We start from the raw sequence: 14900 nt of genomic DNA, 5'->3' as shown, positions 1-14900 counted from the left end.
TCAAATACCACCTCTTCTTTGAAGCAGTTCCTGATCTTTCTAGTTCCAGCTAAAGTACCACCTGCACCCATTTGCTTGGGATCTAGCTTTTTTGTGCAGAGCTGGGTGCTGGTTGAGATTTTCCAGGGGCTTAGAGGGGCAAAGAGGAGAAATAATCATTAAAAACAATGGTCATAGCAGGCTTTCATGGGGCCCTTGGTTTGCTCTGAGGGACTTTTGTTACCTTTCATCTCCTTCAGTCCCCACCTCTTCAAAGTTAGGTTCTGTTATTTTACAGAATGCTTTATAGAAGAGAAACTTGAGGCTCAGAAATGTTGTTACCTGCACCAGGTTACACAGCTCTCATGTTAGTTGAAACTCACACCTTGTCCATCCGCCACCAGAACCTGTGTTCCCAACTACAGCAGGCTGGAAAGGCCTGAGGTGAACACCTGAAATAAGCAGGCTCTGATCCCATCCAACACCCCAAAGCGCATGATGCTACTCTGTTTGACTTGCCAGGCACCAGTGACCCTCAAGGATGTGGTTGTGACCTTCACCCAGCAGGAGTGGAAATTACTGGACCTGACTCAGAGGACCCTGTACCAGGAGGTGGTGCTGGAGACCTCCAGGCTCCTGGTCTCACTGGGTAAGTTTCTCTTCACCTCCGTGGTGGCAGGGGTGGGAGTTCTGCAGCCTCCTTCTGGGTTCCATCCTCTCGAGGCCTGGATGGTGGAGCCGCCTGCACCACCCCCCGCAACCAATCTTCCTCGCCATGTTCTGGGCTTGCTTCCTCCCATTTGCTCTCCCTTTGTCTCCAACATGGATGGTTGAGCAAGAAGCCTGGTCCACCTGGTGGGAGGAAGTGGGGCTCCTGGGAGCAGGGTGTCCTGAGGACCTGTCCCCAGGACCTGGGAGAATCCGCAGGCAGATTCACACCCTGGCTCTGGGTCTCACCCTGACTTCTCTCTGTAATTCTGCTCGGGTCACTGTCTTTTCACAACAGCTTTGGGTAGAAGTGGGCACCTCAGTGCTTCTCTCTGAGACCCTCAGATTTCTTATCTCTACTCTTTTCAGCATGTCTATGTCATGCCCTTTCTGTGAAGGTGTTTTTATGACAGAAAGTGACCTCTTGCCCCAGCACTCAGCAGGGGCTCAGCCTGAGGCCCCTGTAAAAGATTCCCATGATAGGGATCTGACTGGCCCAACCTGGCTGGGCCAGGTGGCCCCAGGCCTGATCCCAGAGACCTGATTTGAACTGGCCTGTGGTGAGAATCTGGCATCACCTGGTGAGACACATGGACTTAGATTAATCAGAGAACATCTATGGGAAGAGTGGGTGTCTTTTCCAGGGGTCCCGTGCCTGCACGTGAGCGGGTTTTGGATTCTATAGGATGGAGGCTGTTGTGTAGACATTGCCCAAGGCTGGTGTTTGTGCCTTGGTTTCAGGACCCAGGGCAGCATTTTTTGTCATGCATGGGAGTGCCATTATTCTGAAATCTTCCATCCTAAAAACCACACTCTATAGAGAGAGTCTTCATAGTCTTTACAAAACACCTTTGTTCTGTATCTCCACAAACAGGGTATCCCATTTCCAAAACAGAACTGACCTGCCTGTTGCATCCTGGACGAGAGCTACGGATGGTGAAGAGAGCTCTTTCCCCAAGCACTTCCTCAGGTGGATTGCCAAGATCCAGGCAGTGGTGGTCACTGCAGACTGGGAGGGACTGTTGCCTCTGAAATTCTGGGGAAGCTTCTTATTGAGACCTCTCTGGGGATGCAAGTTACACCCAAGAAGTTGAAAAGGCCAGAACCAGCTTTGAACAATCATTAGATCCATTGTGCAGCCATGCCCAGGTCCTGTTCATTATATGCAAACAATCATTAGATCCCTCACCCAGTCGTGCCTAGTTCTTATCCCTTATATACCCCACATCATTCCTGACTCCATCCCCTCCCTGAACGTCACCCCGGTCCACCTCTCTCATCATCTCTTGTCTGCATGATACTGCACACCCCATGATTGCTGCACTTCTGCTCTGTCTCCTACACCAACTCTCCCAGCCACTCACCTCACCTCAAACCCTCACCACTCTCCACCTGCTGACCTCAGCCTATGAGAAAATTCATGTTGGAAATAAAGACTGCTTGCTTCTTTTTCCCTTCACTCAATCCTTTCAGACTCATCTGCATCTGATTGCCACTTGAAGCCTTTCTTCTCACCTCCCTCTGTCCCTCACATGACAAATTCCTGAATTAGAAACATCTCCCACCTTCTTGGGCATTTTTATCATCTCTTATTCCCGCCCCCCCACCCCCACCCCCACTCCCTGAGCTCTAGAATGGCCTCTGATCAGTGTGACTATCTGTACAACCAGCTTCTCAGAGGCTGTTTGTAGAAGAAAGGTCTACACTACACTTCCATTCACCCCCCCTTATTCTTTTTGTTTTTTTAAACTGAAGTTTAATTTACACATATCAGTGTTCATGACTCTTAAGGCCTTAGCTTGATGAATTTTGACACATGAATAAATCCAAATAACTACCATCAGGTCAAGATCCTGACCTTAGGAGGCTCCTGCAGGCCTTCTTAGTCATACAACCTCTTACAAACATAACCACCAGTACAACAAGGAATTTTTACTATTCATGAGTGGGTAAAACAGAACTTCATAGTGTGTTTTCCACTTATCTCCTTATTGATCATCAGGATGTCTGTGAGATTCATTCAGTTCAGTTCAGTTGCTTAGTCTCTTTGGAACCCCCTGGACTGCAGCATGCCAGGCCTCCCTGTCCATCACCAATGCCCAGAGTTTACTCAAACTCATGTCCATCGAGTCGATGATACCATCCAAGCATCTCATCGTCTGTCATCCCCTTCTCCTCCCACCTTCAATCTTTCCCAGCATCAGGATCTTTTCAAATGAGTCAATTCTTCACATCAGATGGCCAAAGTATTAGAGTTTCAGCTTCAGCATCAGTCCTTCCAATGAATATTCAGGACTGATTTCCTTTAGGACGAACTGGTTGGATCTCCTTGCAGTCCAAGGGACTCTCAAGAGTTTTCTCCAACACCACAATTCAAAGGCATAAATTCTTCAGCGCTAAGCTTTCTTTATAGTCCAACTCTCACATGCATACATGACCACTGGAAAAACCATAGCCTTGACTAGACGGACCTTTGTTGGCAAAGTAACATCTCTGCTTTTTAATATGCTATCTAGGTTGGTCATAACTTTTCTTCCAAGGAGCAAGCATCTTTTAATTTCTTGGCTGCAGTCACTGTCTGCAGTGGTTTTGGAGCCCAAAAAATAAAGTCTGACACTTTTTCCACTGTTTCCCCATCTATCTGCCATGAAGTGATGGGATCAGATGCCATGATCTTCGTTTTCTGAATGTTGAGCTTTAAGCCAACTTGTTCACTCTCCTCTTTCACTTTTATCAAGAGGCTCTTTAATTCTTTTTCACTTTCTGCCATAAGGGTAGTGTCATCTGCATATCTGAGGTTATTGATATTTCTCCTAGCAACCTTTATTCCATCTTGTGCTTCTTCCAGCGCAGCGTTTCTCATGATGTACTCTGCACATAATTTAAATAAGCAGGGTGACAATATACAGCCTCTACCTACTCCTTTCCCAACTTGGAACCAGTCTGTTGTTCCATGCCCAGTTCTAACTGTTGCTTCCTGACCTGCATACAGATTTCTCAAGAGGCCAGTCAGATGGCCTGGTATTCCCATCTAAGAATTTTCCAGAGTTTGTTGTAATCCACACAGTCAAAGGCTTTGGCATAGTCAATAAAGCAGAAATAGATGTGTTTTTTTTTTTTTTTTTGAACTCTCTTGCTTTTTTGATGATCCAGTAGATGTTGGCAATTTGATCTCTGGTTCCTCTGCCTTTTCTAAATCCAGCTTGAACATCTGGAAGTTCACAGTTCACGTACTGTTGAAGCCTGACTTGGAGAATTTTGAGCATTACTTTACTAACGTGAGATGAGCGCAATTGTGCAGTAGTTTGAGCATTCTTTGGCATTGCCTTTCTTTGGGACTGGAATGAAAACTGACCTTTTCCAGTCCTGTGGCCACTGCTGAGTTTTCCAAATTTGCTGGCATATTGAGTGCAGCACTTTCACAGCATCATCGTTCAGGTTTTGAAATAGCTCAACTGGAATTTCATCACCTCCACTAGCTTTGTTCAAAGTGATGCTTCCTAAAGCCCACTTGACTTCAAGTTTCAAGATGTCTGGCTCTAGGTGAGTGATCATACCATCGTGATTATCTGGGTCATGAAGATGTTTTTTGTATAGTTCTTCTGTGTATTCTTGCCACCTCTTCTTAATATCTTCTGCTTCTGTTAGGTCCATACCATTTTTGTCCTTTATTGTGCCCATCTTCCCTGGTGGCTCAGACGGTAAAAGCGTCTGCCTGCAATGTGGGAGACCTGGGTTCAATCTCTGGGTCGGGAAAATCCCCTGGAGAAGGAAATGGCAACCCACTCCAGTATTCTTGCCTGGAGAATCTCATGGATGGAAGAGCCTGATGGGTTACAGCCCATGGGGTCGCAGAGTTGGACATGACTGAGCGACTTCACTTTTTCTTTCTTTGCATGAAATGTTCCCTCAGTATCTCTAATTTTCTTGAAGAGATCTCTAGTCTTTCCTTTTCTATTGTTTTTATCTATTTCTTTGCACTGATCACTGAGGAAGGCTTTCTTATCTCTCCTTGCTGTTCTTTGGAACTCTGCATTCAAATGGGTATATTTTTCCTTTTCTCCTTTGCCTTTAGCTTCTCTTCTTTTCACAGCTATTTGTAAGCCCTCCTCAGACAGCCATTTTGCTTTTTTGCATTTCGTTTTCTTGGGGATGATCTTGATCCCTGTCTCCTGTACAATGTCACAAACCTCCGTCCGTAGTTCATCAGGCACTCTCTCTCTCAGATCTAATCTTTTGAATCTATTTGTCACTTCCACTGTATAATCATAAGGGATTTGATTTAGGTTAAATCAAATTCATGTGGTTGCAGTTGCTTGGAGTGTGATGCTTTCATACTGTATAATATCTCATTGTAGTAATATGTTAAAGTTTATGTTATTTATTCTCCTGTTGATGAACATCAGTAGTTGTCATTCAGTCGCTCAGTCGTGTCTGGCCCTTTGCAACCCCATGGACTGCAGCACACCAGGCTCCTCTGTCCTTCAGTGTCTCCCGGAGTTTGTTCAGATTCATGTCTGTTGAATCAGTGGTGCTATCTAACCATCTCATCCTCTGCCACCCCATTCTCCCATTGCCTTCAATCTTTCCCAATAGCAGGGTCTTTTTCAATGAGTTGGCTCTTCGCATCAGGTGACCAAAGCATTTTTTTTTAACATTATAAACATAACCACTATGAGCAGTTATGTTGGGTGTATACCCAGAATTGGATTGACTCAGACATGGGATAGGTGTATATTTAACTTGAAGAAAAAGCACCCAACAATTTCCAGTGTGGTTGACCTTCTGGTACTCCCACCAGCCACATGTGAGTTCCCACTGCTCCCCACTCTGTCAGTGCTTGGTGTTCTCTCATTACTCTTTGTGGCACTTTAGATGAGGTTCTCAGGACCATATACCTCCAGCCAAAGGAGGGTATCAGGGGTTAACATTTCCATCTTCCTTTTCCTGCTTGCTTGGTGATTTTGTTTCTTCTGTGTTGGCATTACTAATAGGCCTCATTTGTATATTGGATTCCCTTCAGATGACAAAGCGAAAACCAAGACCACAGAGACTACTGCTTCTCAGCAAGCCTTGATCAAGGGACACTTACTTCAGAGGTCACTGACTCAGGAAGTCTGCTGTGTTTCTCCGTTGGGGCAAGCTCGGGAACTGGAAGGAGTGTCAGAAAAGCAGGGAGGGCATTTGAAGACAGGAACAGTCCTTCGCAAGGAAACCCTCCCTGGAAACAGGATCCCTGAATGTGGTGATCTGGGGAGAGGCGATAGTTTGGGCTCAAAAGATTTACAAGATCAAGTCTCCTCAGGAGATGCTCCTCATGCATGTGAGTCATGTGTTTCAAGGGCAGACCCACTGTTTCACGGAGGGAAGAATTCCTACAAATGCAAGGAATGCGGGAAAGGATTTGTCAAGAATCGCTTCCTTCTTCGACATCAGCGGATTCACACTAGAGTAAAACTCTATAAATGCAGAAAATGTAGGAAGACGTTTCTCAAGAAAGCAGACCTCACTCTACACTGCAGCTTTCACACTAGGGAGAAAGTCTATGAGTGCAGTGAGTGTAGGAGAGCCTTCAGCCGCAAGTCTCACCTCACGGAGCACCAGCGGATTCACACTGGAGAAAAGCCTTTCATGTGCGCCGAGTGTGGCAAAGCCTTCAGCCGCAGGTCACACCTCACAGAGCACCAGCGGAGTCACACTGGAGAGAAGCCATATGTGTGCAGTGAGTGTGGAAAGGCCTTCGCCCACCACTCTGACTTCATTCGGCATAATAGAACCCACACCGGGGAGAAACCCTTTGAGTGCAAAGAGTGTGGGAAAGCCTTCCGTGAAAGCTCTTCTGTAACTCGCCACATGAGGTGCCACTCCAGGGAAAAGCCCTATGAGTGCAGTGAGTGTGGAAAAACCTACAGCTACAGCTCAACCCTCACCACCCATCAAAAGATTCATAGTGGCGTGAAACCCTACACGTGTATGAGATGTGGCAAAGCCTTTTACAAGAAGGCTGGGCTCAGTCAGCATCAGAGAACTCATATCGGGAAGAGTTCTTTAAAGTAACTATTGTGGTGAATAGTTTGGCCAGAGGAAAAATGTTCTTTGGCATCTGAGACTATGTACCCAAGTAACCCCCTATGTCCCTGCATGTGCTCAGTTTTGCTGTGATTGTGTGTTACCTTTAGCTGTAGCTGAGCCCTTTCACTGTGGAGATCATGTCCCAAGACATGACTTGGTTCTCAGCAGAAGGATTTTCTTTCTACACCTCAAAGCTCCTTGTTACCTGGCCCACGAAGAGACCTGGAACTCAGTTTGTCCCAACACAGGAGTTACGCGCATCCCCATGGATGAAGGACCTCTTTCCCTAATGGCCTGTGTCACCCCATCTCATTTTCTGTGTATAGAGGGGTCCACTGTGTTCTTGCTGGTTTGATGGGCAGGAGTCGTGAGAACCACATCTTTCATCCCTGTTGCTCCATGCAGTGTCCTGGGTTATGGAGATACATGGGTGACTGGGACATGAGTCTTGTGACTCATGCCCAGAATGGGAAACAGACATGGCACACAGGTGAGGTATGCCAGTGTTGTTGCTGTGATAGTAACATGCCTGCAGTCCCCATTCAGCATAATGAAGAACAAGGTCAAAACTTTGGCATGGAGGCCAGATGTGATCAGGAGGAGTCGTCCAGTGGCTGCGAGCTTGGACTCTGGGGACAGTTGGGATGCCAACGTTCTTGAGCTGTGCCTATCACCACCTGGATGACCTTAGTCATGTCACTTCTGCACAAGTCTGTCTGCATGTCTGTGAAAGTAGAAAGATGTCTGTTAAACTGTAATGCATGGGAAGAGGAACAGAAAGTATACAGGGGTGATATGCAGACTGTGAGGTATGGAAGAGCCTCAGCCATGTTTGAAGATGGAGAAGAGCACTCCTTGCAAAGGGAACAGCATGCGCCAAGATCCTGAGGTAGGCCAGAGCCGGGACTGTCAGAGGAAACAGCTGAAGACCAGTGGGTCCAGAGGAAACAGGTGGTGGGCAGTGAGATGGAGGGGCAGGGCATCGTGAGAAATGTGGATCGTATTGCAACTGCTCTGGGAGCTGAGGAAGAGACTCACAGCACAGCAGGATGATGTCATTTGTCTCTAAGCCTCCCTTTGGCTGCTGTGTGGAGCACGGACTGAGGAGGATAAAGAGCTGATGTTGGAGAGAGGGAGGAGGCCACTACAGTCCAGGAGGACATTGACAGTGGACTGGCCCAGGATGGTGGCTTTGGAGATGACCTGGGACACGTTAGGAGGCAGAGTTGATGGGGCATGTGCATAGTTTGGATGTTGGGGTGAGTCTCCGGGAATGACTTTACCCCTTCAGTCCTGACAGAGCCCTCTGCATCCATAGGAACCGTGACCCAGGGCTTGACAGTGTGTTCCAGTTTCTTAGTCACAAGTTTCACAGTTCCCAGTTTCACAAGTGTGGTGAGTGAGGCTGAAGGGCCTTTTCTGGGATACACAAAAGTCAGAAAGACTTCTTGTAGATCATCCTGGTAGTTTGGGCAGTTGAATTTTCCATGACCTTATTTCTCTGACCCAGGAAGGGTCCTGGCCCTGCTCAGATTATATGACTTTAGGCAGGAGGGTGAGTAGAGCAGTGATGAGATTTCCATCACTTGGGCCACCGTTCTCAGCTGTGCTACTTAGTGGTGCCCATAATTCAGACCAACTCAGGGAACTTTTGGGTTCTTGGTTCTCTCCCTTGTAAACTTGGAGTTGAATTAACCATTGGAACTGTCATTATTTATGAAACAAATGTGTTGACCAACATGCCTCACCAGGTTGTTGTGCAGGTTAAAGGATAGTGTTGTAAAGAGACTGTCATACGGCTGGCTATGTGGATGCGCTTAAAAGTTGGCTGCTGTTACTCACAAGTTACCTCTCCATGCCATTCTCTTCTTTCCTCACCAGGAGATGCGCTGCTGGTCATTTCCTGATGGCTTTTCAGCAGGTTTTAGTTCTTAAGAAGCTTGATCATGGGCTCTAGTGACATTCAGCATAAGGTCTTGGTTCTCCATCCGCCAAATTTCTATTTCTCTGAATAGAAATTCAAAACCTGCCTTTAAAAATCTCTTGTGAAGGGAATTTTGAGCTGTCCAAAAGTACTGACTGCTAATTTAATTTATCCCATATTTATTTAATGTTATAGTTGATATACATAATTTGAGTTTAAATATGCACTCTTATTTTTTGGATTTTTTTGCATCACTTGTTCTTTTTCTCCCCTCCTCCCCTTTAATATTTCTATTAATTACTTACAGGTTTTCTTTATTCTAGTTTGGAAAGCATATTCTCTAGTTGTGTTTGTTATTGTTTAAGATTTATAAGCACTTATTAAAAACAGTAGAGCACAGAATTATAAGTACTTTTTCTTCTTCGCTACTAAGTAAGACACTTACCAGTATATCTGTATCTCAGTCTATGTGTTGAGACCTTGTATGTTAATTTCATCATTCTAACTCCACAAGGAAACATCATTCATGTTTAATACAAATTATGAGCAGTTGCATCCATCTACGCAGGCATTTACCCTCTTGGATCTTCATTGTTTCTATCATTGCAGGTCTTCCATCTGAGATCAGTTTCCAAATCCTTAAATATAAACTTTAGGATTTCATTTTGTGTGTATTAATTTTCTATTAAATTTCCCATATGGAGTTTAAAACAGTCCTACTCTTCTTTTTTTGGCTATGTACTGTGGCGCGTGGGATCTTAGTTCCCTGACCAGCATTCAAACCCATGCTCCCTGCATTGGGAGCGAGGACTCAAGCAGTGGAGCACCAGGGAAGTGCCTACTCATACTTTTTCTTAAAAGGCAACTTTGCTGTGTATATAGAAATCTATATTGGCAGCCTTTTTCTTCAGCAGGTCCTTCAGTAGTTCCTGCCACTGTATTCCAGAACTATATAATACTGGGAATGAGTGCCAACTTATTTTGTTTATTGCCTTGTTGTCTTCATTTAGGTTAAGAACAAAGGAATGGGGTTTGAGGTTTTCAACCCAAAAGTAACAAATAGTGCTGAATATGTAGGCGGGATAATGAAATCCATTATCCCAGTGACTGAACTGATGAATTATACTAGAAACTGGGTAGATGGTCTCCTATCTAATTGTTTCTTTATCAACACACAGCTTATCTTCCATGGACCATGTCAATGAGTTTCAGACAACGGCATACGGGCAGAAGCGATTGTGAAATTGTCTTCACGGCATCATCTCATGTTTGCTTCTCTGCTGGGATGTCCCTGTGGGTGTGTGATTGCTGTTCTCACACGCCCCAGGATTTAGTGCTGTCCTGGGAGCTGCAGGTTCAGGCTATCCATGGACTGACCATGTACAGGCAGTTTTAGCAAATTCCTTGGTGATGCTGATGTTACCAGCTTGGGAACCACTGAGTAAAATCATCATTTAATGTTAGTTCACAAAGACAGTGTAAGCAACTTATCTTTCTAGTACCATTTTTGGGTTTGTTTGTTTGTTTTTAGCTTTTTGCTCTGTTGGATACTCGTCAGCCGTGAACCAACCATTCACTCTCAGAAACAGACATTGACAGAATATCAAATTATCAGCTGCCCCCTTACCTCATACACTAGGCATTGTGTGTGCCTGCTCAGTCATGTCCAATTTTTTGCAACCCTGTGGACTGTAACCTACCAAGCTCCTCTGATCATGGGATTTTCCACATGAGAATGGAGTGGGTTGCCATTTTCTCCTCCAGGGGATCCTCCCAACCCAAGGATCAAACCTGGATCTCCTGCACTGCAAGTGGATTCTTCACTGCTGTGCCATAGTCTAGTACCTACATTTAAATCCCCAACTGGAAATGGAACCCGGGTCCTAAGCAGTGAAAGCACCAAGTCTTAAACACAAGACCACCGAGGAGTACCCTTCCCCATGATTTTTAGTAGCATATTTTTCCTGAGGGTGTGAGAGACTTAAGAAGCTTGCCAAGGGCTTCATAAACAGGGGTCTCTGATTCAATATCTCTTGTGGATGGCTTTGCCCAACATGGCCACAGAAATCTAGAGTGGTCATCTTTGGAATCGCACAGGGTCACACAGGGTTGTTTGGCCTTCGCTGTGGCGAATGGGAAGGGTGGGATGCAAGACAGAAACTACATTACCCAAAGGGCTGTGCTTGTGCGTGGGCGGCGGGACACTCGTCCAATGACGACCCAGGACAGAGCTTGAACCTCCCACAGAAGTGGAGGCCGGACTTCCGATGACATGACAGAGGCTGATGGGTGCCGGGGACCAGCCCCGGCTGATCCAGGGTATTCGAAGGAGAGACGGCGTAGGCGAGGGTCAGGAAACAACTGCTTAATTAAACGTTAATTAAGGATATAAAGAGTAATAGAATGAGGATAGCTCAGTAGGAAAATTCAGTGGAGAAAAGAGGCTGAGTAGCTTGGTTACGCGGGGGACCAATAAAACTTCAAGACAAGAAGTTTGCACCACTTACGTAGGCCGCAGGCGTCCTTCCGTTCTCCCAAATTAGAGGAGACACTGAGGCCTCCCCGGTCGGATCTTAGAAGCCCAGGCATAATTAGCAAGCATGGCGGGTTCCGCGCTCCAGATGGAGACTCAGCCAGAATTTGAGAGAGAGAGCGACATGGGGAGACCAAGTTTTGGTGAACAAGGCCCGCCCTTTATTTTCCAAAGTAGTTTTTATACCTTAAGTTGTGCATAGAGGATAATGGGGGAAGGGGTGGAGTCATGCAAGGACAGCAGTTCCTGGTCCTAATCGAAGCCAGGCTTTCAAACTTATCATATGCAAAAGTTCAGGTGATTTACATCATCTTCTGGCCAGGAGGCATGTTAACATTTTAAGAAACTTATCTTTCTCTAAAGGTGATTATTCCAAAGTCAGGCACCAGCCTCCAAAAAAGCATTGGACAAAGCTGCATTCCTATAGGGCGAAGGTGAGGTGGGCTCAGTCAAGAAAAGAATTAACTCAAGGGTCCAAGGTTACAAACATTGATGCTACTACTTACATTTCTATACACCCATTATATCAATCAATACACTGCCAAGGACACAGTAGGTAAGGAGTATGGAGACTTAGCAGCAAACATTGGCCCAATAAGTGAAAAACCCTTCACCAATACAATTTCCAATCAATCTTTTAACTACTCAAAGGAATCTGTGTTTAGACAGTTTAGAACGTCTCCTGCCTCTCACAGTTGGGAGGCTCTGAACAATCACATGTGGCCGGAAAAACCTACTCAGGCAGGCTAGAGGACTTCCAAAGGAGTTTGTAGGTTGAAACACTGTCACACCCAGGAATTATTAACTGGAGCTGTAAGCTAACTCTTTTTTCAGAGAGCGGTAGTGGGGGACAGCCCCCCATAAAGTCAAAGGTGTAGGTGAAAGCACAAAGCAGAAAGTAGGCAGACTCTGGTTTTGGGGGTAGATGCTCGAGAATTTCCAGGGGGACTCCTGAGGCTCGATCCCGCCTTTGCGTATGCCGAGCCTCCTTCCTCATGACCTTTGCCACAGGCGGAGTGCCTCACGCTGGCTTCCGGTAGTGATAGAATTCTAGTTGAGCTATTCCAGATCCTGAAAGATGATGCTGTGGAAAGTACTGAACTCAATATGCAATATGCACTCAATATGCAATATGCCGGCTCCTGGCAGATGGGGGTCAGTCCCTCTCCTTGGTGGAGACCCGAGTCCAGACTGGGGGCTGTTTCCCGGGTAGCTATTAGGGATCAAATAAGGAAGGAAGGGGAAGAGAATTGGACCCTTCTCTGCGCCTTTGTGCAAGCCCTCCGCCTGGCTGTGCATTCTTCGGGCTCTGCACCAGCCCTCCTTCCTTCTGGCGTACTTGTCCTTGTGTGCCTTTTACACGTGGGGAGCTGAGGCTCCTAGTGCGGGTCAGCCAAGGTCATGCCTGACCCAGGCCGGATGACTAGGGAATCCACTAAGCTTTAAGGACCCGCCAGGCTCCCTGCTCAGTTCACGGGGTCCGCTGGCGACGGTCAGCTGGGCCGGACGCAGGTGAGTGAGTGGCCTTTAGGCCACCAGCCCCTGGAACCGTGGTCCTATTAGCCTCGGGATATGACATAGAGGATGCTGTTGTCCTAGGACTTTCCCCTTCCGCTCTCTCTGGCCTGGAATTTGGGGTACCCAGAGATGGGTCATTCTTGGCCCATGGTTCTTAATTGAGTAGGGGATTGTCTGAAACACGTAAGGGTTTCGAGAACTAGCATGTGTGTGTGCTTCGATGTGGCACTGGACTGGGGGTGTTCTTGAAACCGTAAGTGTACTTTATGTTTTTGGGGACCTGAGACCAGGTAGGCAGAAATCAGCCACGGAATGGCAAATGAGGAGCTGGGCCTTGTGAGGGCTGTGGGAGCCATAGAAAGTTAGAGCTGAGAGAGGTGCCCTAACTCAGCTCTTAATAGTGATGCCTAAAGCTCAGCTTTTCTGTTCACCTGTGTGAATTGAATCGCAGAGAAAGAGTTTTGGATGAAGTAGAGGGAGGACACAGCATGTTCCCTCTAAACAGTGCGTCCCTACTTGGAGAAGATAGTTGAAAGTTTTGCAGTAATTGTTCAAAGAGGGCGTGATCAGCATCAAACATTCTTCTGAATGGTTGGTGGTGAGGTAAGTAGGAGTCTGCATTATCAACCTTCAGGTCCAGCTGGTCTGGGGTCTACATGCTTGTGGGCAGCATACCTTCTTAATCATTAATTTCTCCCACCTGGAGGGTTAGTATCTACAAAATACCTCAAAGATATTGTTATATGTATCCCATGGTGGGGAAACTGGACCTTCCCCCAAGGCTGCTCTTGACTGCTTGTTTCTCCCTGGTCTCACATCCCCTCCCTTCCCTAATTAACAACTGCTTGGAATTGTTACCTGCCCCTTGGAGCTCAGGTAAGGTCATGGAGGCTGAATGAAGGCTATTTCCTGTAACCAAAGAAATGAGGGACACTGAAAGGCTCTGTGCCCAGGAGCCCCACAGGGCCCTGCTTTTATCAACAGGCTTGCTCTGGTCACTGAACAGGCTGGGGGTGAGGGCCGATTGTTTCCCTAGTGTTCAGTCAGCCATATTTTCCTCTGGTAAAATCCAGTGGTGCATATTTTATTATTTTTACTGTCTTATGGATTTAATTTGCTGTATATTTTCCCACCTTTATTAATTAGGGCTGTGGTTGTGGTGCTTTAATCGCTAAGTCGTGTGCGACTCTCTGCGACCCCTGGACTGTAGCCCGCTAGGCTCGTCTGTCCATGGGGTTGCCCAGGTGAGAATACTGGAGCGGGTTGCCATACCCTTCTCCAGGGGATCTTTCCGAACCAGAGACCGAACCCAGGTCTCCTTCATTGCAGGCAGTCTCTTTACTGACTGAGCCACCAGGAAATAGTTCTGTAATTATTTTGTGTGCTTGTTACATTTTTGTATCAGTTAGGCTCATCTCTTAAAATGAGTTGAGAAGCATTCGTTCCTCTTATTTTCTGAAAAGACATGTTATTGTGGTATTATTTACTCTTTAAATGTTTTGTAGAATTTGCCAGTGAAACTACTTAGGTCCTTAATATTTCTCAATGGTGTATGATGATTTTTTTTAATAGTTTTTGAACATATTTTTATTCAGTTTATTTCTAAATACATATTTTGATGCTATTATAAAAGATATCATTTTTTTTTCAATTTCCAAACAGTCATTACTAGTATCAGAAACAAGTCATTTTTGTATATTGGCCTTTTATCCTGTGACCTCACTAAACTCAATCGTTTTCAATCATTTGATCTAGTAGCTTTTTAGGGAATGAGTTGTAATTTTCAACATAATCGTGTCTTACTTGAATAGAAGTTTTGGTTCTACCTTTACAATCTTTTTTTTTAATATTTTTTATTTCGCTCGCCGGTTCTTAGTTGCAGCATGTGAACTTTTAGTTGTGGCAGGTCGCATCTAGTTCTCTGACCAGGGATTGAGCCCTGGCCCCCTGCTTTGGGAGCAGAGTCTTAGCCACTGGACCACAAAGGAACTCCCTAACTTTACAATCTTTAGACCTTTTTTTTCCCTTCATGTTACAAACACAGATCTTTAGTACCAATACAATGTTAAGTAGAAGTGATGAGCATAGACACATTTGCATTATTCCCAATATCAGGGCAAAAGCATTAGGCTTTCAACATCAAATGTGTTAGCTGTTGTTTTTTTT

The 14900-nt window shown here is 45.7% G+C and overlaps 1 protein-coding gene across 1 annotated transcript; it reads left to right on the top strand.

Annotated features, from left to right (window-relative positions):
• Positions 1 to 477: 477 nt before the first annotated feature.
• On the top strand, positions 478 to 9394 carry LOC129630776 (zinc finger protein 805-like). Its single transcript, XM_055551261.1, has 2 exons — positions 478 to 628; positions 6035 to 9394. Exons 1-2 carry the CDS (start codon positions 478 to 480, stop codon positions 6742 to 6744), a joined length of 861 nt encoding a protein of 286 aa, XP_055407236.1. The 3' UTR covers positions 6745 to 9394.
• Positions 9395 to 14900: the final 5506 nt, after the last annotated feature.

The sequence above is a fragment of the Bubalus kerabau genome, chromosome 17, assembly GCF_029407905.1.
Source record: "Bubalus kerabau isolate K-KA32 ecotype Philippines breed swamp buffalo chromosome 17, PCC_UOA_SB_1v2, whole genome shotgun sequence".
NCBI lineage: Eukaryota > Metazoa > Chordata > Mammalia > Artiodactyla > Bovidae > Bubalus > Bubalus kerabau.
The sequence above is the reverse complement of the archived record's forward strand: the minus strand, read 5'-3'. Positions and strand labels throughout refer to the sequence as shown.

Excerpts from the sequence above, each read along its gene's own strand:
- LOC129630776 (XM_055551261.1), top strand. The coding sequence starts at position 478 with ATGCTACTCTGTTTGACTTGCCAGGCACCAGTGACCCTCAAGGATGTG. Across the intron at positions 629-6,034 it reads CAGGCTCCTGGTCTCACTGG|ACCCACTGTTTCACGGAGGG; the intron begins GTAAGTTTCTCT and ends TTTCAAGGGCAG.